Raw genomic sequence first — 17,285 nt, 5'->3', positions numbered from 1 at the left:
AGGAAAAAATATCTGGCCATTTTTATTGAGGTTGGTTCAAATTTTAAAAATGAGTGGAATGATATCTTTAGAATGGGTTTCTCTCTAAGAACATCCTTTAAAGAAAGCATATCCTTAAGCGAAGAGTGGTTTAGTTTGAGTATCAGCTTCCATTCCCACTGTAAATTAACATACCGACATTCTGGTTTTATAGGTCATTCTGTGTGAGCAGTGATTTGATTCACAATGAGAAGTGGTTGCAAGTCTTCCCTGATTACTTCTCAGTAAGTCAGGTTTTAGAGCCCGTGAGGCTGAGAGCCAGATCCTAGAGCTTGGAAAATCCATGCTTGTATATATTGCCCAATGATGTGGCCTCTTGGTAGATAGCCAGATGACCTCTCCCAGTAACACTGCAACCATGTATATGCCTTTATTTTAAAAATCAGTAGTTTCCTTAGTAAACTGCACTATTTTAAGAAAGCCTATTTTGGGGGCGCCTGGGTGGTTCAGTCGGTTGAGCGTCCGACTTCGGCTCAGGTCATTGTCTTGCAGTTCGTGAGTTCGAGCCCCGTGTCAGGCTCTGTGCTAACAAACAGCTCAGAGCCTGGAGCCTGCTTCGGGTTCTGTGTGTGTCTCTCTCTCCCTCTCCCCTGCTCATGCTCTGCCTCTCTGTCTCTCAAAAATAAATGTTAACAAAAGAAAGAAAGAAAGCCTATTTTGCACGGTAGTTATACACGGATGGCAGTCTCTTCAGCTGTTACTGATGTTTCTGCATCTGTCTATGAGTAAAAGGGCCCTATCTGTACACTAACGATGTACTTTGAAAAACTACTATCTTTGTTACAGAAAGTAACTATCTTTGGCCAAATCTTTAATGAAAGTTTTAAATTCTTATGTTACAGAATTTCACAAACTTATTTGGACAGCCACTAGTCTGCTTGCTTTCTCCTACAGCGTATCCAAAGGCTTTACAAGGTACGTTGTCGTTACCTGTTATATCAGTAGGTTGCAGATAACTACTGTGTACATTTTGAATAATACTGATCTCTGTCTTCCCAACCTATAATGATCACATGTGGCTTTATAGTATTTCATGTGGCAGCTTTCACTGTGAAATACACCCAGAAGTCTTGCCAACGACTAGACTTCTTTAATGTGCTACCATTAGGTCTTGAGATAATTCTGAAAGAAATGATAAATCGTCCCTGAGAAAAATATGGTTTGTGGTCCCTTACTGTTGGGGAATTCGTGATTTGTGAATTTTACAATTTGTTTGGCAGGTATTGTTTTGCTTTGTTTTTTGTTCTGGTCTGCCTGTCATCATTCATATAGCATGATTTCCTATATCTCTGGCTACCTAATTTAGGCATCTTCTAAGACCATGAGATTTCTGGTCTAGAAAACTTCTCAGCCTCTGCCTAAGAGTTCGGAGAACCCAACTGGCACAACTTAAGGGTTTCTTTTATTCACATTTTTACTTTGTTGTATTTTTTAAATAAAAGAACCTCTTTTCAGTGTGCCAGGGAGACAGTGTGCCAGTGTTTTGGCTGTTTCTCAGATGGCTGAGAAATGAAAGACTTTGTCTTTAATAATTTATCCTCGATAAACAACACTAAAATCGAACTCTAACTCCCAGTCATTAAGCTAGGTAAAAACTAAACAAACCTAACACTGTTTTAGCAGTTCTTGTCACTGTTTCACTATCTCCCTGACTGCGAATAGTGCTGATGTCTCTCTGTGGGAGATGGCATTTTACTGCTACTTCCCAGCCAGAAGTCCTGTCTGCTGACATAGTTTGACACAGGAAGTGATGGTCAGCATTTGAAAGCCTGAGAGAAGCTGGAGACTTTTCACCGTTGTTTTAAGGTAAGTTTTGCTATTTAACAGGGAAGAACATGTAGAAATATTAAGTTCATGTATCCAAAAGCCAAATTACTAAGGGATAAAACTTACCTTCAAACAACGGTAAAATTCTCCTGCTTTGAGGACTTTGTTAACGTGTTTGTTATCATTTCTGGAGAAATATAACCTCTTCCAGTTATTTAAGAGTGCGTTTTCCTACCAATTTGTCCTATCAAGATGCAGCTTTGTTTAAAATTGCATGATCTGATGTGTTAATACCAAGATTATTTGGTCCAAAAGGCTTTACTGTAGAGAGGGTAAAAACACCAGGCCCTGGAGGCAAACTGAATTTAAATCCCAACTTAACCACTTACTCGCTATGTGACCTTGGGAAGTTACTTAGCCATTCTGTGCCTCAGTTTCTTTCCTATCAAATGGAGATAATAATAGTACCTCCTTGTTAAATAATTCTGGATATACAGTAAGTATTCAGGATGTACTATCATTTTTTAAACTATCATTATTCTTAATGCTTACTACTCTGCTCAGTTGTGGTGTATGTCCTTAACAGTTTTTAGTTTAGTATCGTATCTTTGTGCTAGAAAGCTCAGACCTTTAATCCCTCAAATTTGGCCTATCGGGACACAGAACTAGCGGATACCTAAGTATTTGGAAGGTCTAATTAGATTACTGCCCCTCTGGTATCTAAAGTATACAGTTCTGGGGCATCTGGGTGGCTCAGTCGGTTAAGTGTCTGACTTTGGCTCAGGTCATGATCTCATGGTTCATGAGTCCAAGCCCCACATCGGGTTCTGTGCTGACAGTTCAGAGCCTGGAGCCTGCTTGAAGTTCTCTGTCCCCCTCTCTCTCTGCCCTCTCCCATTCATGCTCTGTCTCTCAAAAATAAATAAACAATAAAAAAATAAATAAAATAATAATAAAGTGTAGAGTTCTTTCTGTAACCATGAGTTGCATGATTTATCAACAAACCTTTACTCAGCATTTATTTATGAGGTCCTGTGCTGGGCACTGGGGATAACACTCTAACCCACACAACACAGTATGCTCCTCACACAGCCAAATATCTCGCCAAAGATGCATTTCTTTTAGGTGTTTCATAGGAGCAAGCACATGGAACACATAGAGGAACTCCTAACTGGCCCTTGAAGGTGAAGAAAGTGGATAAAAAGATGTTAAAGTTGAAGGATATATTGAATTATATGAGGCTTGTTCTAGCAGAGCAATAGTGTGTGAGCCCCGACATAAGACCACTGTGATGAGAGCTCATGGAACATTTTTTTTTTAAGATTTTATTTTTAAGTCATCTCTACATGCAACGTGGGGTTCGAACTTACAACCTTGAGATCAAGAGTCACATGCTCTCCCGACTGAGCCAGCCAGGCACCCCAGTTTATGAAATATTTAGAGAAATATAAGTACTTCCTGCTAGCGGAAGGGTAGGGTGTGGGATTGTGTGGCCGAATCATGGAAAACCTTTTAGGATTTGTGAAGAAATTTAACTGGAGGACAGTGGGGTATCATCAAAAGATTGTGAACAGAAGAGTAGCCTGGAAGAGCATTCAGGCCACCTTGTGGAGAATGAATTGGAGAAGAACATTGATGGAAATAGGGAGATGGTGGCGGCTTCAAAAGATACTAACCCCAGAGAGCCAACAGGATTTGGCGATGGACTAGATATGAGGGAATAAGGGAGAGGAAGGAGGCAGGGATGGACTTCCGGGTTTCTGGCTGAGATGCTGGTAGAAATGATGGTAAGAAGCAGATTTGTAGAGAACAAAAGAGGGAAGAATTTGCTTTCAGTTTCTGACATGTTGGGTTGGAGGTTACCTTTGAGACCTAGGTTGAGTATTGTAGTCTTGAGCAATTCTGTTCAATAGAAAGACAATGTAATTCACTTATAATTTTAAGTTTTCTAGTAGCCACATTTCAAAAAAAGTAGAAAGAAACAGGCAAAATTAACATTAATATATCTTTTTGTACTGAGGCTTTGAAATCCCACATATATTTTATACTACACGGTGCACCTCAGTTTGGACACATTTTAAATGCCCAGTAGCTACAGCAGGACAATGCAGTCCTAGACCTAGCAAGCTCAATCTAGGCTGCAGATAAGAGAACTGGGAATTAGTTGGCATGTGATAACTGAAATTATGGGAGTAGGTGAGATCAGCATTGTGTAGGGGGAAAGAAAGAAAATACTGATATTTAAGGGATAGGCAGAGAAAGAGCAACTACTAAAGGAGAGTGAAAAAGATTGCCAATTCTAGTACTCAGAGAATGCTATCATGAACTGCCCACGTACTTGCCGTATTTGGATGAAATTTGTTAGTTGGAGTGAAAAAGGCAAAGGAATATGTACCTTTTCCATTTCTCTTAAGTTTATACTAGGCTCTATCGTAAGTTTGTTCAGCAGAAAGTAGTGTGCCTGGGATGTTTTTCTAGTTACATGCAGAATCTACTTTGTTGTGATTTAATGATATAAATTTAATACATTGTCACTATATTAAATTACTCCTCAAATGCATCTCTTATTTTTTGCAAAACTGTTGTCTCTATATATAACATGTTTGTTATTACAGATCAATCTCAACGAGGTAGCCTCTTCACTCTCTTTTTGAACAATCCTCTAATGGCCTTCCTATTTGTCTCTGGATTGTCAAGCATGCGCAGAGGCCTATGGGAAAAGTGTCAAGAATATCTTCGAAAAATCAACCGCGATATTGCCCAGCTACTGACCCATTCACGTTCAATAGGTACCCTACTAATCTAACTGCACACTTAACATACTATAACGGTTCTTAAATTTTTGAAATTGTTTGAATTTTTAAAGGTATTTGTTGAAGGCAGAAAAGTTGAGAAGGTTTTCCTGATCTTTCTTCCCCTTGAAATGTGTTTTCCTTTTAAGCATCTTTTTACTGTCATCTTTCTCCTTTTTGCAGATCAGGCATTTCTCCAGTTTTTTGGAGATGAGTTTCTTCGCTTGCTCCTCACAAGATTTATCTTTTGTTCAGCCACCATGAGGATGCACAAGATTTTTCGGGTAGGCAAAGAATATTATTAATGACCAATTTTACCATTTAAGGAATTTAAGAATCATGTATTATATTTTATTAAGTATGTTACATTAAATACAATTTGAATAGATCCAAAGGCATTTACAAATGAATATGTAACATATAATGATGACCAATATAAAATACATCTGAAAACTCAACATCCAGTTTAAGAAGTAGAACATTTTCATTACCTTTTAGGCCCTTCCCAGGTCCTCTCTCTCTCTCAAATGAAATTAAAATCCTGAACTTTATACTTAGCATTCATCTTTATGGTTTTGCCACATGTGTTTGGATTCCTGCACAGCATAGGGATGGATCCACGATGTATGTATTCTTCTACAGCTTGCTCTTTTTTCACCTGCTATTTTATTCCTGAGACTGAGCCAAGTTGATGACAACTGTAGCTTTCATTCATTTGTTTTCACTGCCCTATAGGATTCCATTGTTTGACTGTATATCAGAAATTTCTCATCTATTCTACTGATGATGACATTTAGGTTGTTTCCAGTTTTTTATTATTGTAAACAATGCCACTGTAAAACCTTCCGTCAGTTCCCTGGTACACACATGTAAGCCTTTCTATGGGGACTATACCTACAGTGGAATATGAGGTCAGATGACGTAAGTATCTTCAACTTTACTAGGTGATGCCAGACGGTTTTGCAAAGTGGTCATCTCAGTTTACGCTCAGCAGCAGTATGTAAGAGTTATTGTTGCGCTAGTCCTCTCCAGCCCGGGTTGCGGTCTTACTTTATATCATGTATGCCTAATGGGTATAAAGTCATAGCTCACTGTGGCTTTAATTTTTATTTCTGAGATTGCTTTGAGGTTGAGCAACTTTTCACATATTGTTCTGTGTTCTTTTTCTTTAATTTTTTTTAATGTTCATTTATTTTATTTTTTTAATGTTTTTATTTATTTTTGAGACAGAGAGAGACAGAGCATGAGCAGGGGAGGGGCAGAGAGAGAGGGAGACACAGAATCTGAAGCAGGCTCCAGGCTCTGAGCTGCCAGCACAGAGCCCGATGCGGGGCTCGAACTCACAGAGTGTGAGATCATGACCTGAGCTGAAGTCGGACGCTCAACCGACTGAGCCACCCAGGTGCCCCAGTGTTCGTTTATTTTTGAGAGAGAGTGAGAGACAAAGTGTGAGCAGGGGAGGAACAGAGAGAGAGGTAGACACAGAATCCGAAGCAGGCTCCAGGTTCTGAGCCTGATGCGGGGTTCAAATTCACAAACCAGTCATGACCTGAGCTGAAGTAGGACGCTCAACCGACTGAGCCACCCAGGTGCCCCTCTGTGTTCTTGTTTGTAAAGAGTTTGTTCAGGCCTTTGGTCCATTTTGCTATTAAGTGGTTTGTTTTTTTTTCTGTGAATTCGTGTAACAACATAACACTGTTCATTGACTTTCTAAAAATTTTAGCCATTATACGTTTCATTTCTATAAGTAACATTTGGGTTTTTTTCAGATATGCCTGAACATTTTTAAGTCTCTTGTAACTTTTAGTTTTAAAATATGTTGATTTTTTTCCGTTTTTTTATGGTGATTTTAAACATGAAAAAAATTGTACAGTGAATATCCATATATATACACTAGCTAGATTCTTCAGCTAAACATTTTGGTATATTTGCTTTGGAATGTTTGTCCATTTACCCATTCCTCTTTCCATTCATCAGTTTATCTCATTTTTTGATGCATTTTGAAATAAATGGTAGACATCAATAGCCTTTACCTCCAAACACTTCATCATGCATATGAATAACTGACATAGGGGTGCCTGGGTGGCTCAGTCAGTTGAGATTAAGCGTCCGACTTCGGCTCAGGTCATGATCTCACGGCTCGTGAGTTTGAGCCCCGCGTTGGGCTCTGTGCTGACAGAGCCAGGAGCCTGCTTCAGATTCAGTGTCCCTCTCTCACTCTGCCCCTCCCCCGCTCATGCTCTGTCTCTCTCAAGAATAAATAAATATTAAAAAATATTAAATAAATAAATAAATGACATATATATACTCTTTCTTTTTAATTTTTTAAATTTATTTACTTTGAGAGAGAGTAAGCAGAGGAGGGGCAGATAGAGAGAGGGAGAGAGAGAATCCCTAGCAAATTCCACACTGTCAGCAAAGAGCCAAATGTGGGGCTCGAACTCATGAACCGTGGGATCATGACCTGAGACAAAATCAAGAGTCAGATGGTTAACTAACCGAACCACCCAGGTGCCCCTATATATTCTTTTTTTTTTTTGTAATGTTTATTCATTTTTTGAAACAGAGAGACAGAGACAGAGTGCGAGCAGGGGAGGAGTAGAGAGACTTGGGGGGGACACAGAATCTGAAGCAGGCTCCAGGCTCCAAGCTGTCAGCAGAGAGCCCGACAAGGGGCTTGAACCCACAAACCATGAGATCATGACCTGAGCCGAAGTTGGACACTTAACCGATTGACCCACTCGGGCACCCCTATTCTTTCTTTAATGTAAAGTTCATATACATTGAAGTGCACAAAACTAACCTGTGCTATGAGGCGCATTTTGACAAATACATATACCTGTGTAACTCAAACCAATCACGTTATACAACATAGCACCAGTCCAGATAATTCTCTCTACACCCTTTTCCAATCAGTCCAGTACCCATTACCCCAGAGGCAATGCTATTTTTATTATGTTCACTCTAACTTAGTTTTACCTATTCATAAAGTTGAATTATACAGTATAGATTCTTTTGTGTAAACCTTCTTTGACCAAACACGTTGTTCTTGAGATTAATCCATGTTTCATGTATAAGTAGCTCGTTCGTCTTTACTACTGAGTAGTAATCCATTGTCTGAAAATACCACAGTTTATTTAGGCCTTCTCCCTTTGATGAACACCTGGGCAGTTTTAAATTTTTGACTATTATAAATAAAGTGGCTATGAACATTCTTGTACAAGTCTGCTCAGACATATGTTTTGAATTTTCTTCGTCATAGAGTATGTATGTGTTTACTTTTGTAAGAAACTGCCAGACTTCTTCTTAGAGTATTTGTACCATTTTATATTTCCAGCAACAATATATAACAAAAGTTTCTTTATATCCTTGCCAGCATTTGGTGTTGCCAGTCTTAAATTTCAACCATTTTTGTGGATTTATAGTGTTTTCTCATTGTAGTTGCAATTTGCATTTCACTGAATAATGTGATATTCATTAATAATGTGATATTAGACATCTTTTCATGTACTTATCAGCTATATTTTGCTGTATTCACTGGTTGCCTTTTTCTCTTCTTAACAGTGGCTTTTGAAGACTAAACTTTTAAATTTGTGATGAAGTTTCAACTAACCAATTTTTTTTTCTTTTTTTGTGGCTTGTTTTATCCAAGAAATGCTCGCCTATTCCAAAGTCACAAAGATTTTTTTCTACGTGTGCTTCTAGTTTTAATAGCTTTAGTGTTTACATTTAGGTCTGTGATCTATTTGAGTTACTTTGGTTTACAGTGTGAGGTAAAGGTTAATGGTACTTTCTTTCATATGGATATGAACTATTTTAGTATAGTTTGTTGAAAAGATTATCCTTTTTGCATTGAGTTACTGGTGTAACATTTTTGAAAATCTGTCAACCGTGTATGTATAGAGATATTTCTGGACTCTAAATTCTGTTCCATTGACCTATAGCATTTTTCTGCAATACACTACTGCCTTGGTTATTCTAGTTTTATACTAATTCTTAAAATCCTATATGTGAACCCCTCTAAAGTTTAAGCCTTTTGGTTGTTCTGGTTCCTTTGCATATCTATTTGAAATTTAGCATCAGCTTCACATTTTGAATGGGACTATATTTAATCTTTCTAACCAATCTGTGGTGAATTGTATTTTCATAATATTGGGTCTTCCAGTCAATGACTGTGGTATATTGCCCCATTTATTTAGGTCTTTCGTTTCTCTCAGCAGCGTTTTGTGGTTCTCATCTTATAGGTCTTACATGTATCTTAATAAATTTATTCCAGGGGTGCCTGGGTGGCTCAGTTGATTGGGCATCCGACTTCGGCTCAGGTCATGATCTCACGGTTCGTGGGTTCGAGCCCCGCGTCGGGCTCTGTGCTGACAGCTCAGAGCCTGGAGCCTGCTTCGGATTCTGTGTCTCCCTGTCTCTCTGACCCTCCCCCGTTCATGCTGTGTCTCTCTCTGTCTCAAAAATAAATAAACATTAAAAAATAAATAAATAAATAAATAAATTTATTCCAGAGTATTTCAAGTTTAGTGATGTACTGTAAATAGAATTGTATTTTTTATTTCATTTTTGAATTATTTTTTGCTAATATATAGAAATACTGCTGTTTTTAACATTGTTGTTTCCTTGCAGTCTTGCTGAATTGAAATATTAGTTCCGTTAGCTTTTTTATACATTCGTTAAGATTTCATATGTACATGATCCTGTCACCATCAAGTAAAAACAGTTTAAAAAAATTTTTTTTAATGTTTATTTTGAGAGGGAGATAGAGTATGAGCCAGAGAGGGGCAAAGAGAGAGGGAGACCACAATCTGAAGCAGACTCCGGGCTCTGAGCTGTCAGCACAGAGCCCAACGCAGGGCTCGATCTCATGAACCACTAGATCATGACCTGAGCCGAAGTTGAACGCCTAACCAACTGAGCCACCCACACACCCCAAGCAAGAACAGTTTTACTTCTTCGTTTCCAATCTATATGCCTTTTATTATGATGGGCTTTTGTTTGTTTTGTTTTTATTTTTGTGCTTTATTTCAGGGTTAGGTCTTCTGGTAAAATGTTGACTAGAAGTAGTGAGAATGGATATCCTTACCTTGTTCCTGATTTGGGGGAAAAATATTTAGTCTTTTGCCATAAATTCTGATGTTGACTGTTGGTTTTTCATAAATGCCCTGTTTAGGTTGACTGAGCCCCCTTCTCTGTTCCTAATCTGCTGAGTCTTTTTATCAGAAAGATTGTCAAATACTTTTTTGCTTCATTAATTGACCTGATATATATTAATTCTGTTAACATGATGAATAGCATTGGTTGATTTTTCTAATAGTAAGTTCAGCCTTGTATATCTGAGTTAATGATATCTTATGGTCATGTATTACGCTTTTGCATTGCTGGATTCAGTTTGCTAGCATTTCATTGTGGATCTTTGCATCTGTTGTCATGAATGAATATGGTACTTCATTTTCTATTCTTGTAATGTCTTTGTGGGGTTTTGTTATCAGGGTATTCCTGACTTCATAAATTGAGTTGGGATGTTGGGACCCCTAAGTGGCTCAGTCGGTTAAGCATCCAACTTCAGCTCAGGTCATGATCTCATGGTTCGTGGGTTTGAGCCCCTCATCAGGCTCTGTGCTGACATCTCAGAGCCTGGAGCCTGCTTCAGGTTCTGTGTCTCCCTCTCTCTCTGCTCCTCCCCTGCTCGTAATCTGTCTCTCTCTCTCTCTCAAAAATAAATAAACATTAAAAAAATAAAAATAAATAAAATGAGTTGGGATGTGTTTCATTTTTCTCTCTTTCTTAAAGCTTCTTTAGGATTGATATTATTTCTTCCTTGAAAGATTGATGATAGTATTTATCAGTGAAGCCATCTGGACCTGGGGTTTTCTTTTGTGGAAGGTTTTAAATTAATGAATTCAATTTCAAAAGCTGTTCATGTTTTCTGTTTTTCTTAGTTGTTTTTTTTTTTCAATTTTTTTTTTTTTAACATTTGTTCATTTTTTGAGAGACAGAGAGAGATAGAGCACAAGCAGGGGAGAGGCAGAGACAGAGGGAGACACAGAATCTGAAGCAGGCTCCAGGTTCTGAACTGTCAGCACAGAGCCTGACACGGGGGGCTCAAACTCACAAACTGTGACATCATGACCTGAGCCGAAATTGGCCACTTAACCGACTGAGCCACCCAGGCACCCCAGTTTTGTTTTTTAATGTTTTCTTTTTAAGTTTTTAATGTTTATTTATTATTTTGAGAAAGAGAGAGACAGATGTGAGTGGGGGAGGGGCAGAGAGGGAGACACAGAATCTGAAACAGGCTCCAGACTCTGAGCTTTCAGCACAGAGCCCGACGCAGGGCTTGAACTCTCGGACCACGAGATCATGACCTGAGCCGAAGTCAGGTGCTTAACCAACTGAGCCACCCAGGCACTCCTATTTAATTATTTTTGAGAGAGAGAGGGAGACAGAATCTCAAGCAGACTCCGTGGTGTCAGCACAGTCTGATGTGGGGCTCTGAACTCACCAACTATGAGATCACAACCTGAGCCAAAATCAAGAGTCGGATGGATGATCAACCAAATGAACCACCCACGCTCCCCTGTTTTTCTTATTGGTTAATTTTAGGGACTCTAAAATTGTACGTGGATTTCTTTTTTTCCTTTTTTTTTTAAGATTTTATTTTTCAAGTTATATCTACACCCGGTGTGGAGCTCGAACTTTCAACTCTGAAATCCAAAAAAAAAAAAAAAAGAGTTGCATGCTCTACTAACTGAGCCAACCAGGCACCCTGTAAAGTTATACGTGAATTTTCAACTATGCTGGCGTTGACACTCCTAACTCCAGCATTGTTCAAGAGTCAACTGTATGCTAACTAATTTGGATGTAAATTATAAAAAAATTTTTTTAATTAAATAAAAAAATATTTTAAAAAAATAAAGCAAACAGCAGAAATATGAACACTGAATTTAACTGACCAGAAAATAAGTAAGAAAATCACCTACAAACCCTTGCAGGAGACATCTATTTCAGCAAGGCAGAGAATTATGGACCCTTTATGTGATGAAATATGTAAGTGAAGATATGTGGGTCTGTGTATGGATGCAAAGTGATTAAATTGGGTACTTACTGTTAAAAAAAAGTCAACTGTACTTTCATTTTATTTATTTATTTAGCTATCTATCTTTTTTTTAATTTAACTTTATTTTTTATTTTTTAAAATTTACATCCAAATTAGTATATAGTGAAGCAATGATTTCAGGAGTAGATTCCTTAATGCCCCTTACCCATTTAGCCCATCCCCCCTCCCACAACCCCTCCAGCAACCCTCAGTTTGTTCTCCATATTTATGAGTCTCTTTTATTTTGTCCCCTCCCTGTTTTTGTATTATTTTTGTTTCCCTTCCCTTATGTTCATCTGCTTTGTCTCTTAAAGTCCTCATTTGAGTGAAGTCATGTGATTTTTTGTCTTTCTCTGACTAATTTCTCTTAGCATAATACCCTCCAATTCCATCCACGTAGTTGCAAATGGCAAGATTTCATTCTTTTTGATTGCCGAGTAATACTCCATTGTATATATATACCACATTTTCTTTATCCATTCATCCATCGATGGACATATGGGCTCTTTCCATCCTTTGGCTATTGTCGATAGTGCTGCTATAAACATGGGGGTGCATGTGTCCCTTCGAAACAGCACACCTGTATCCCTTGGATGAATTCCTAGTAGTGCAATTGCTGGGTTGTAGGGTAGTTCTATTTTTAGTTTTTTGAGGAACCTCCATACTATTTTCCAGAGTGACTGCACCAGATTGCATTCCCACCAACAATGCAAAAGAGATCCTCTTTCTCCACATCCTCGCCAACATCTGTTGTCGCCTGAGTTGTTAATGTTAGCCATTCTGACAGGTGTAAAGTGGTATCTCATTGTGGTTTTGATTTGTATTTCCCTAATGATGAGTGTTGTTGAGCATTTTTTTCATGTGTCAGTTGGCCACCTGGATGTCTTCTTTGGAGAAGTGTCCATTCATGTCTTTTGCCCATTTCTTCACTGGATTATTTGTTTTTTGGGTGTTGAGTTTGATAAGTTCTTTGTAGATTTTGGATCCTAACCATTTATCTGATACGTCATTTGCAAATATCTTCTCCCATTCTGTCGGTTGTCTTTTAGTTTTAATGATTGTTTCCTTCACTGTGCAGAAGCTTTTTATTTTGATGAGGTCCCAGGAGTTCATTTTTGCTTTTGTTTCCCTTGCCTCTGGAGACGTGTTGATTAAGAAATTGCTGCGGGCAAAATCAAAGAGGTTTTTGCCTGCTTTCTCTTCGAGGACTTTGATGGCTTCCTGTCTTACGTTGAGGCCTTTCATCCACTTTGAGTTTATTTTTGTGTATGGTGTAAGAAAGTGGTCCAGGTTCATTCTTCTGCATGTCGCTGTCCAGTTTTCCCAGCACCACTTGCTAAAGAGAATGTCTTTATTCCATTGGATATTCTTTCCTGCTTTGTCAAAGATTAGTTGCCCATACGTTTGTGGGTCCATTTCTGGGTTCTCTATTCTATTCCATTGATCTGAGTGTCTGTTCTTGTGCCAGTACCATACTATCTTGATGATTACAGCTTTGTAGTATAGCTTGAAGTCTGGGATTGCGATGCCTCTTGCTTTGGTTTTCTTTTTCAAGATTGCTTTGGCTATTCGGGGTCTTTTCTGATTCCATACAAATTTTAGGATTATTTGTTCTAGCTCTGTGAAGAATGCTGGTGTTACTTTGATAGGGATTGCGTTGAATATGTAGATTGCTTTGGGTAATATCGACATTTTAACAATATTTGTTCTTCCTATCCATGAGCATGGAATCTTTTTCCATTTCTTTGTGTCTTCTTCAATTTCTTTCATAAGCTTTCTATACTTTTCAGTGTATAGATTTTTCACCTCTTTGGGTAGATTTATTCCTAGGCATTTTATGGTTTATCTATCTTTTTTTTTTAAATGACCATCATAACTTTGACATTTATTTATTTATTTATTTATTTATTTATTTATTTATTTATTTTTAATATTTATTTTTGGGAGAGCACAAGCGGGGGAGGGGCACAGAGTAGGGGACAGAGGATCCAAAGCAGGCTCTGCACTGACAGTGACGGCATTGAGCCCAATGTGGGCCTCAAACTCACAAACCATGAGATCATGACCTAAGCCAAAGTCGGGCACTCAACTCCCTGAGCTGCCCAAGTGCCCCAACTGTACTTTCTTTTAATTTCTATATATATTTTTTTTTTTAATTTTTTTCAACGTTTATTTATTTTTGGGACAGAGAGAGACAGAGCATGAACGGGGGAGGGGCAGAGAGAGAGGGAGACACAGAATCAGAAACAAGCTCCAGGCTCTGAGCCATCAGCCCAGAGCCCGACGCGGGGCTCGAACTCACGGACCGCGAGATCGTGACCTGGCTGAAGTCGGACGCTTAACCGACTGCGCCACCCAGGCGCCCCTAATTTCTATATTTTTAAGCTAAGATCTGAAAACTTTTCTCTCTTCTTTTTAAAAAAATTTTTTTTTTATGTTTATTTGTCTTTGAGAGACAGAGCACCAGCAGGGGAGGGGCAGAGAAAGAGGGAGACACAGAATCTGAAGCAGACTCCAGGCTCTGTGCTGTCAGCACAGAGCCCTATGCAGGGCTTGAACTCACAAACCAGGAGATCATGACCTGAGCCGAAGTCGGGTACTCAACTGAGTGAGCTACCCAAGTGCCCCAACTGTACATTCATTTTAAGTTGCCCTTTTAATTTCTGTATTTTTTATCTTAGATCTGAAACCTTTTTTCTCTTCTAATACAAGTACTTACCTTTAAAGCACTGCTTTAGTTGTATGATTTAAATAATTTTAAGTTTAGGGGTGCCTGGGTGGCTCATTTGGTTAAACGTCCGACTTCAGGTCAGGTCATGATCCCGTGGTTTGTGAGTTCAAGCCCTGTGTCAGGCTCTGTGCTAACAGCTCAGAGCCTGGAGGCTGCTTCAGATTCTGTGTCTTCCTCTCTCTCTGCTCTACCCCCCTACTCGTGCTCAGTCTCTCTCTCTCTCTCAAAAATATATAAACATTAAAAAAATAAAAAATACGGTTATTAAATAATTTTAAGTTCATTGAGACTTGTTTATGACTCCGCATATGAATTATTTTGATGAAGGTTCTATCTGTGCTTGAAAAGAATGGGTATTCTGTTATTAAATGGAGTTATATATAAATGTCAGTTCATTCAATTTGTTATTGAACTATTTGAAGCAGGATACAGTGTTAAGTCCTCTGTATTCTCACTGATTTTCTGTCTGCTTGTTCTATCCCTAACAGGGGAATATCTAAACCTCTAATTGTCATTGTGAATTGGTTGGTTTCTCATTTTGCTTTTGTTTTTTGCTTGTGCATTTTGAAGCTGTTTTTATTTTTATTTGTTTTATGTTTATTTATTTTGGGAGAGAGAGTACAAGTGCGGGAGGGTCAGAGAGAGAGGGAGAGAGAATCCCAAGCAGGCTCTGCACTGACAGTGCAGAGCCCAACGTGGAGCTCGAGCTTGCGAACAATGAGATCGTGACCTGAGCCAAAACCAAGAGTTGGACACTTAACTGACTGAGCCACCCAGGCGCCCCTGAAGTTGAGTTCATACATACGTAGGGTTGTTATATCTTCTTGTTGAAATTACCCCTTCATTTATGAAATGTCTGTTGTTATGTGTGGCAATATTCCTTGATCTGTAGTCTATTTGGTTTATATTAATATGACCATACCTGTTTTCTCCTAGTTTGTGTTTGCATGACCAATCTTTTTTCCTCTTTTAACCTATGGCTCTCTTTATATTTATTTGAAGTGGATTTTTTTTCAATAGCATTAGTTAGGTCTTGCTTTTTTTTCTAGTTTGAGAATCTCTACCTTTCCTTTGACATTTTTTAGTTTTGAATTATGTTTATATTAAATGTAATTTTTAGGGGCACCGGGGTGGCTCAGTCAGTTAAGCATTCAACTTCAGCTCAGGTCATGATCTCACGGTTTGTGAGTTCGAGCCCCACGTCGGGCTCTGTGCTGACAGCTTGGAGCCTGGAGCCTGCTTCAGATTCTGTGTCTCCCTCTCTGTCTGCCCCTCCCCCACTCGCACTCTGTCTCTCTCTCAAAAATAAATAAACATTAAATAAATAAATAAATGTAATTTTTAACATAGCTTGACTTAAATAAATGCTGTTATTTAGGGGCGCCTGTGTGGCTCAGTCAGTTGAACATCTGACTTTGGCTCAGGTCATGATCTCATGGTTCATGAGTTCGAGCCCTACATCGGCCTCTGTAGTGACAGTTCGGAGCCTGGAGCCTGCTTCAGATTCTGTGTCCCCCTCTCTCTGTCCCTCCCCTACTCACGCTCTGTCTCACTCACTCTCTCAAGAATAAACATTAAAAAAAAATTTAAATATGTTATTATTTGTTATCTATTTGTCCTAACTGTGGTTTGTACCTTTTTTCTTTCTCTGCTGCCTTTATCTTCATTTGAATTAATTGAGGTTTGGTTTGGTTTTTGTCTTAGAATTTTATGTTAACATCACTAATGATTTATCTCTGTTGTTTTACTTTTGTGTGTGTGTGTTTATTTATTTCTTATTTTATTTTATTTTATTTCTGTACTTGATTTTCCATCTGATATCATTTTTCTTACTATAGAATTTCTTTATCATTTCTTTTTTTTTATGTTTATTTATTTATTTTTGAGAGAGAGTGTAAGCACAAGCAGGGGAGGGGCAGAGAGAGGGAAAGGGAGACACAGAATCTGAAACAGACTCCAGGCTCTGAGCTATCAGCACTGATCCTGATGTGGGGCTTGAACCCATGAACCATGAGATCATGACATGAGCCAAAGTTGGACGCTCAACTGACTGAGTTATTCAGGCGCCCCTTTTATCACTTCTTATAGTGCAGTTCTGGTGGTGATTAGTTCTTTCATTATTTATTTCTCTGGAACAGTCCTTATGTTACTCTTGATTTTTTTTTAACCATGGGTTATGTAGGAATATGTTGTTTTGTATCTAAATATTCAAGTTATCATTATCTTACTGATTTCTCTGTTAATTCCTTTGTGGTCAGGTAATATACCTAATATGGTTTGAGTCCTTTTAAGTTACTGAGACTTGCTTTATCATCCAGATTGTCATCTGTTATGGTAAATGTTCTATGGGCACTTGAAATAAACATACATGCTGCTACTGTCATATTGTCAGATGAAAATTTTTGTAAATATCTGTTATAATGTAGTTCACAGTTTTTGTATTGTTACTGATTTTCTGAATGCCGTTCTATTAATTACTGTGATTTGTAATTCGTCTTTTCTTTTTTCTCTGAGTAATTTTAAGATTTTCTCTTCATATTGATTTCCTATAATTTAGTAATTGTGTACCTTGATATGGTTTTCATTCTTTCTTTTTTTCTTGGGGTTCCTTGAGCATCTTGGATCTATGGAATAGTTTTGGAATATTTTGGAATACTTGATTTATTCAAATATTTTTCTCTCTTCCTCCATTGTCTCTAGAACTTAGTTACATATATATTAGACAACCTGTTACTAACCTTCAGATCACTTCATTTGCTCCTCATTAAAAAAAAGTCTCTTTCTGTTTCAGTTTCTATTGCTGTGTCTTTAAAGTTCATTGATGTTTTCTTCCACAGCATCTAATATGCTGTTA

At 38.2% G+C, this 17,285-nt stretch overlaps 1 protein-coding gene across 3 annotated transcripts in view; it reads left to right on the top strand.

Moving 5' to 3' along the window:
• SCAI (suppressor of cancer cell invasion) overlaps nt 1-17,285 on the top strand; it is a 151,570-nt gene that overhangs the window by 130,131 nt on the left and 4,154 nt on the right. Inside the window, exons 15-17 of one of the 3 annotated variants that reach the window (XR_006295106.1) lie at nt 882-954; nt 1,702-1,845; nt 4,422-4,524. Coding sequence is in view for 2 of the 3 variants with exons in the window: in XM_043566909.1 (XP_043422844.1) it covers nt 882-954; nt 4,422-4,595; nt 4,782-4,882 (348 nt within the window). In the remaining variant the exon portion in view is untranslated. Of the gene's footprint in view, nt 1-881; nt 955-1,701; nt 1,846-4,421; nt 4,596-4,781; nt 4,883-17,285 lie in introns of those variants that run through there. The other 2 variants (XM_043566909.1, XM_043566910.1) reach the window with 2 other exon arrangements.

The sequence above is a fragment of the Prionailurus bengalensis genome, chromosome D4 (genome assembly GCF_016509475.1).
Source record: "Prionailurus bengalensis isolate Pbe53 chromosome D4, Fcat_Pben_1.1_paternal_pri, whole genome shotgun sequence".
Classification (NCBI taxonomy): domain Eukaryota; kingdom Metazoa; phylum Chordata; class Mammalia; order Carnivora; family Felidae; genus Prionailurus; species Prionailurus bengalensis.
This window is presented reverse-complemented; position numbering and strand designations above follow the sequence as displayed.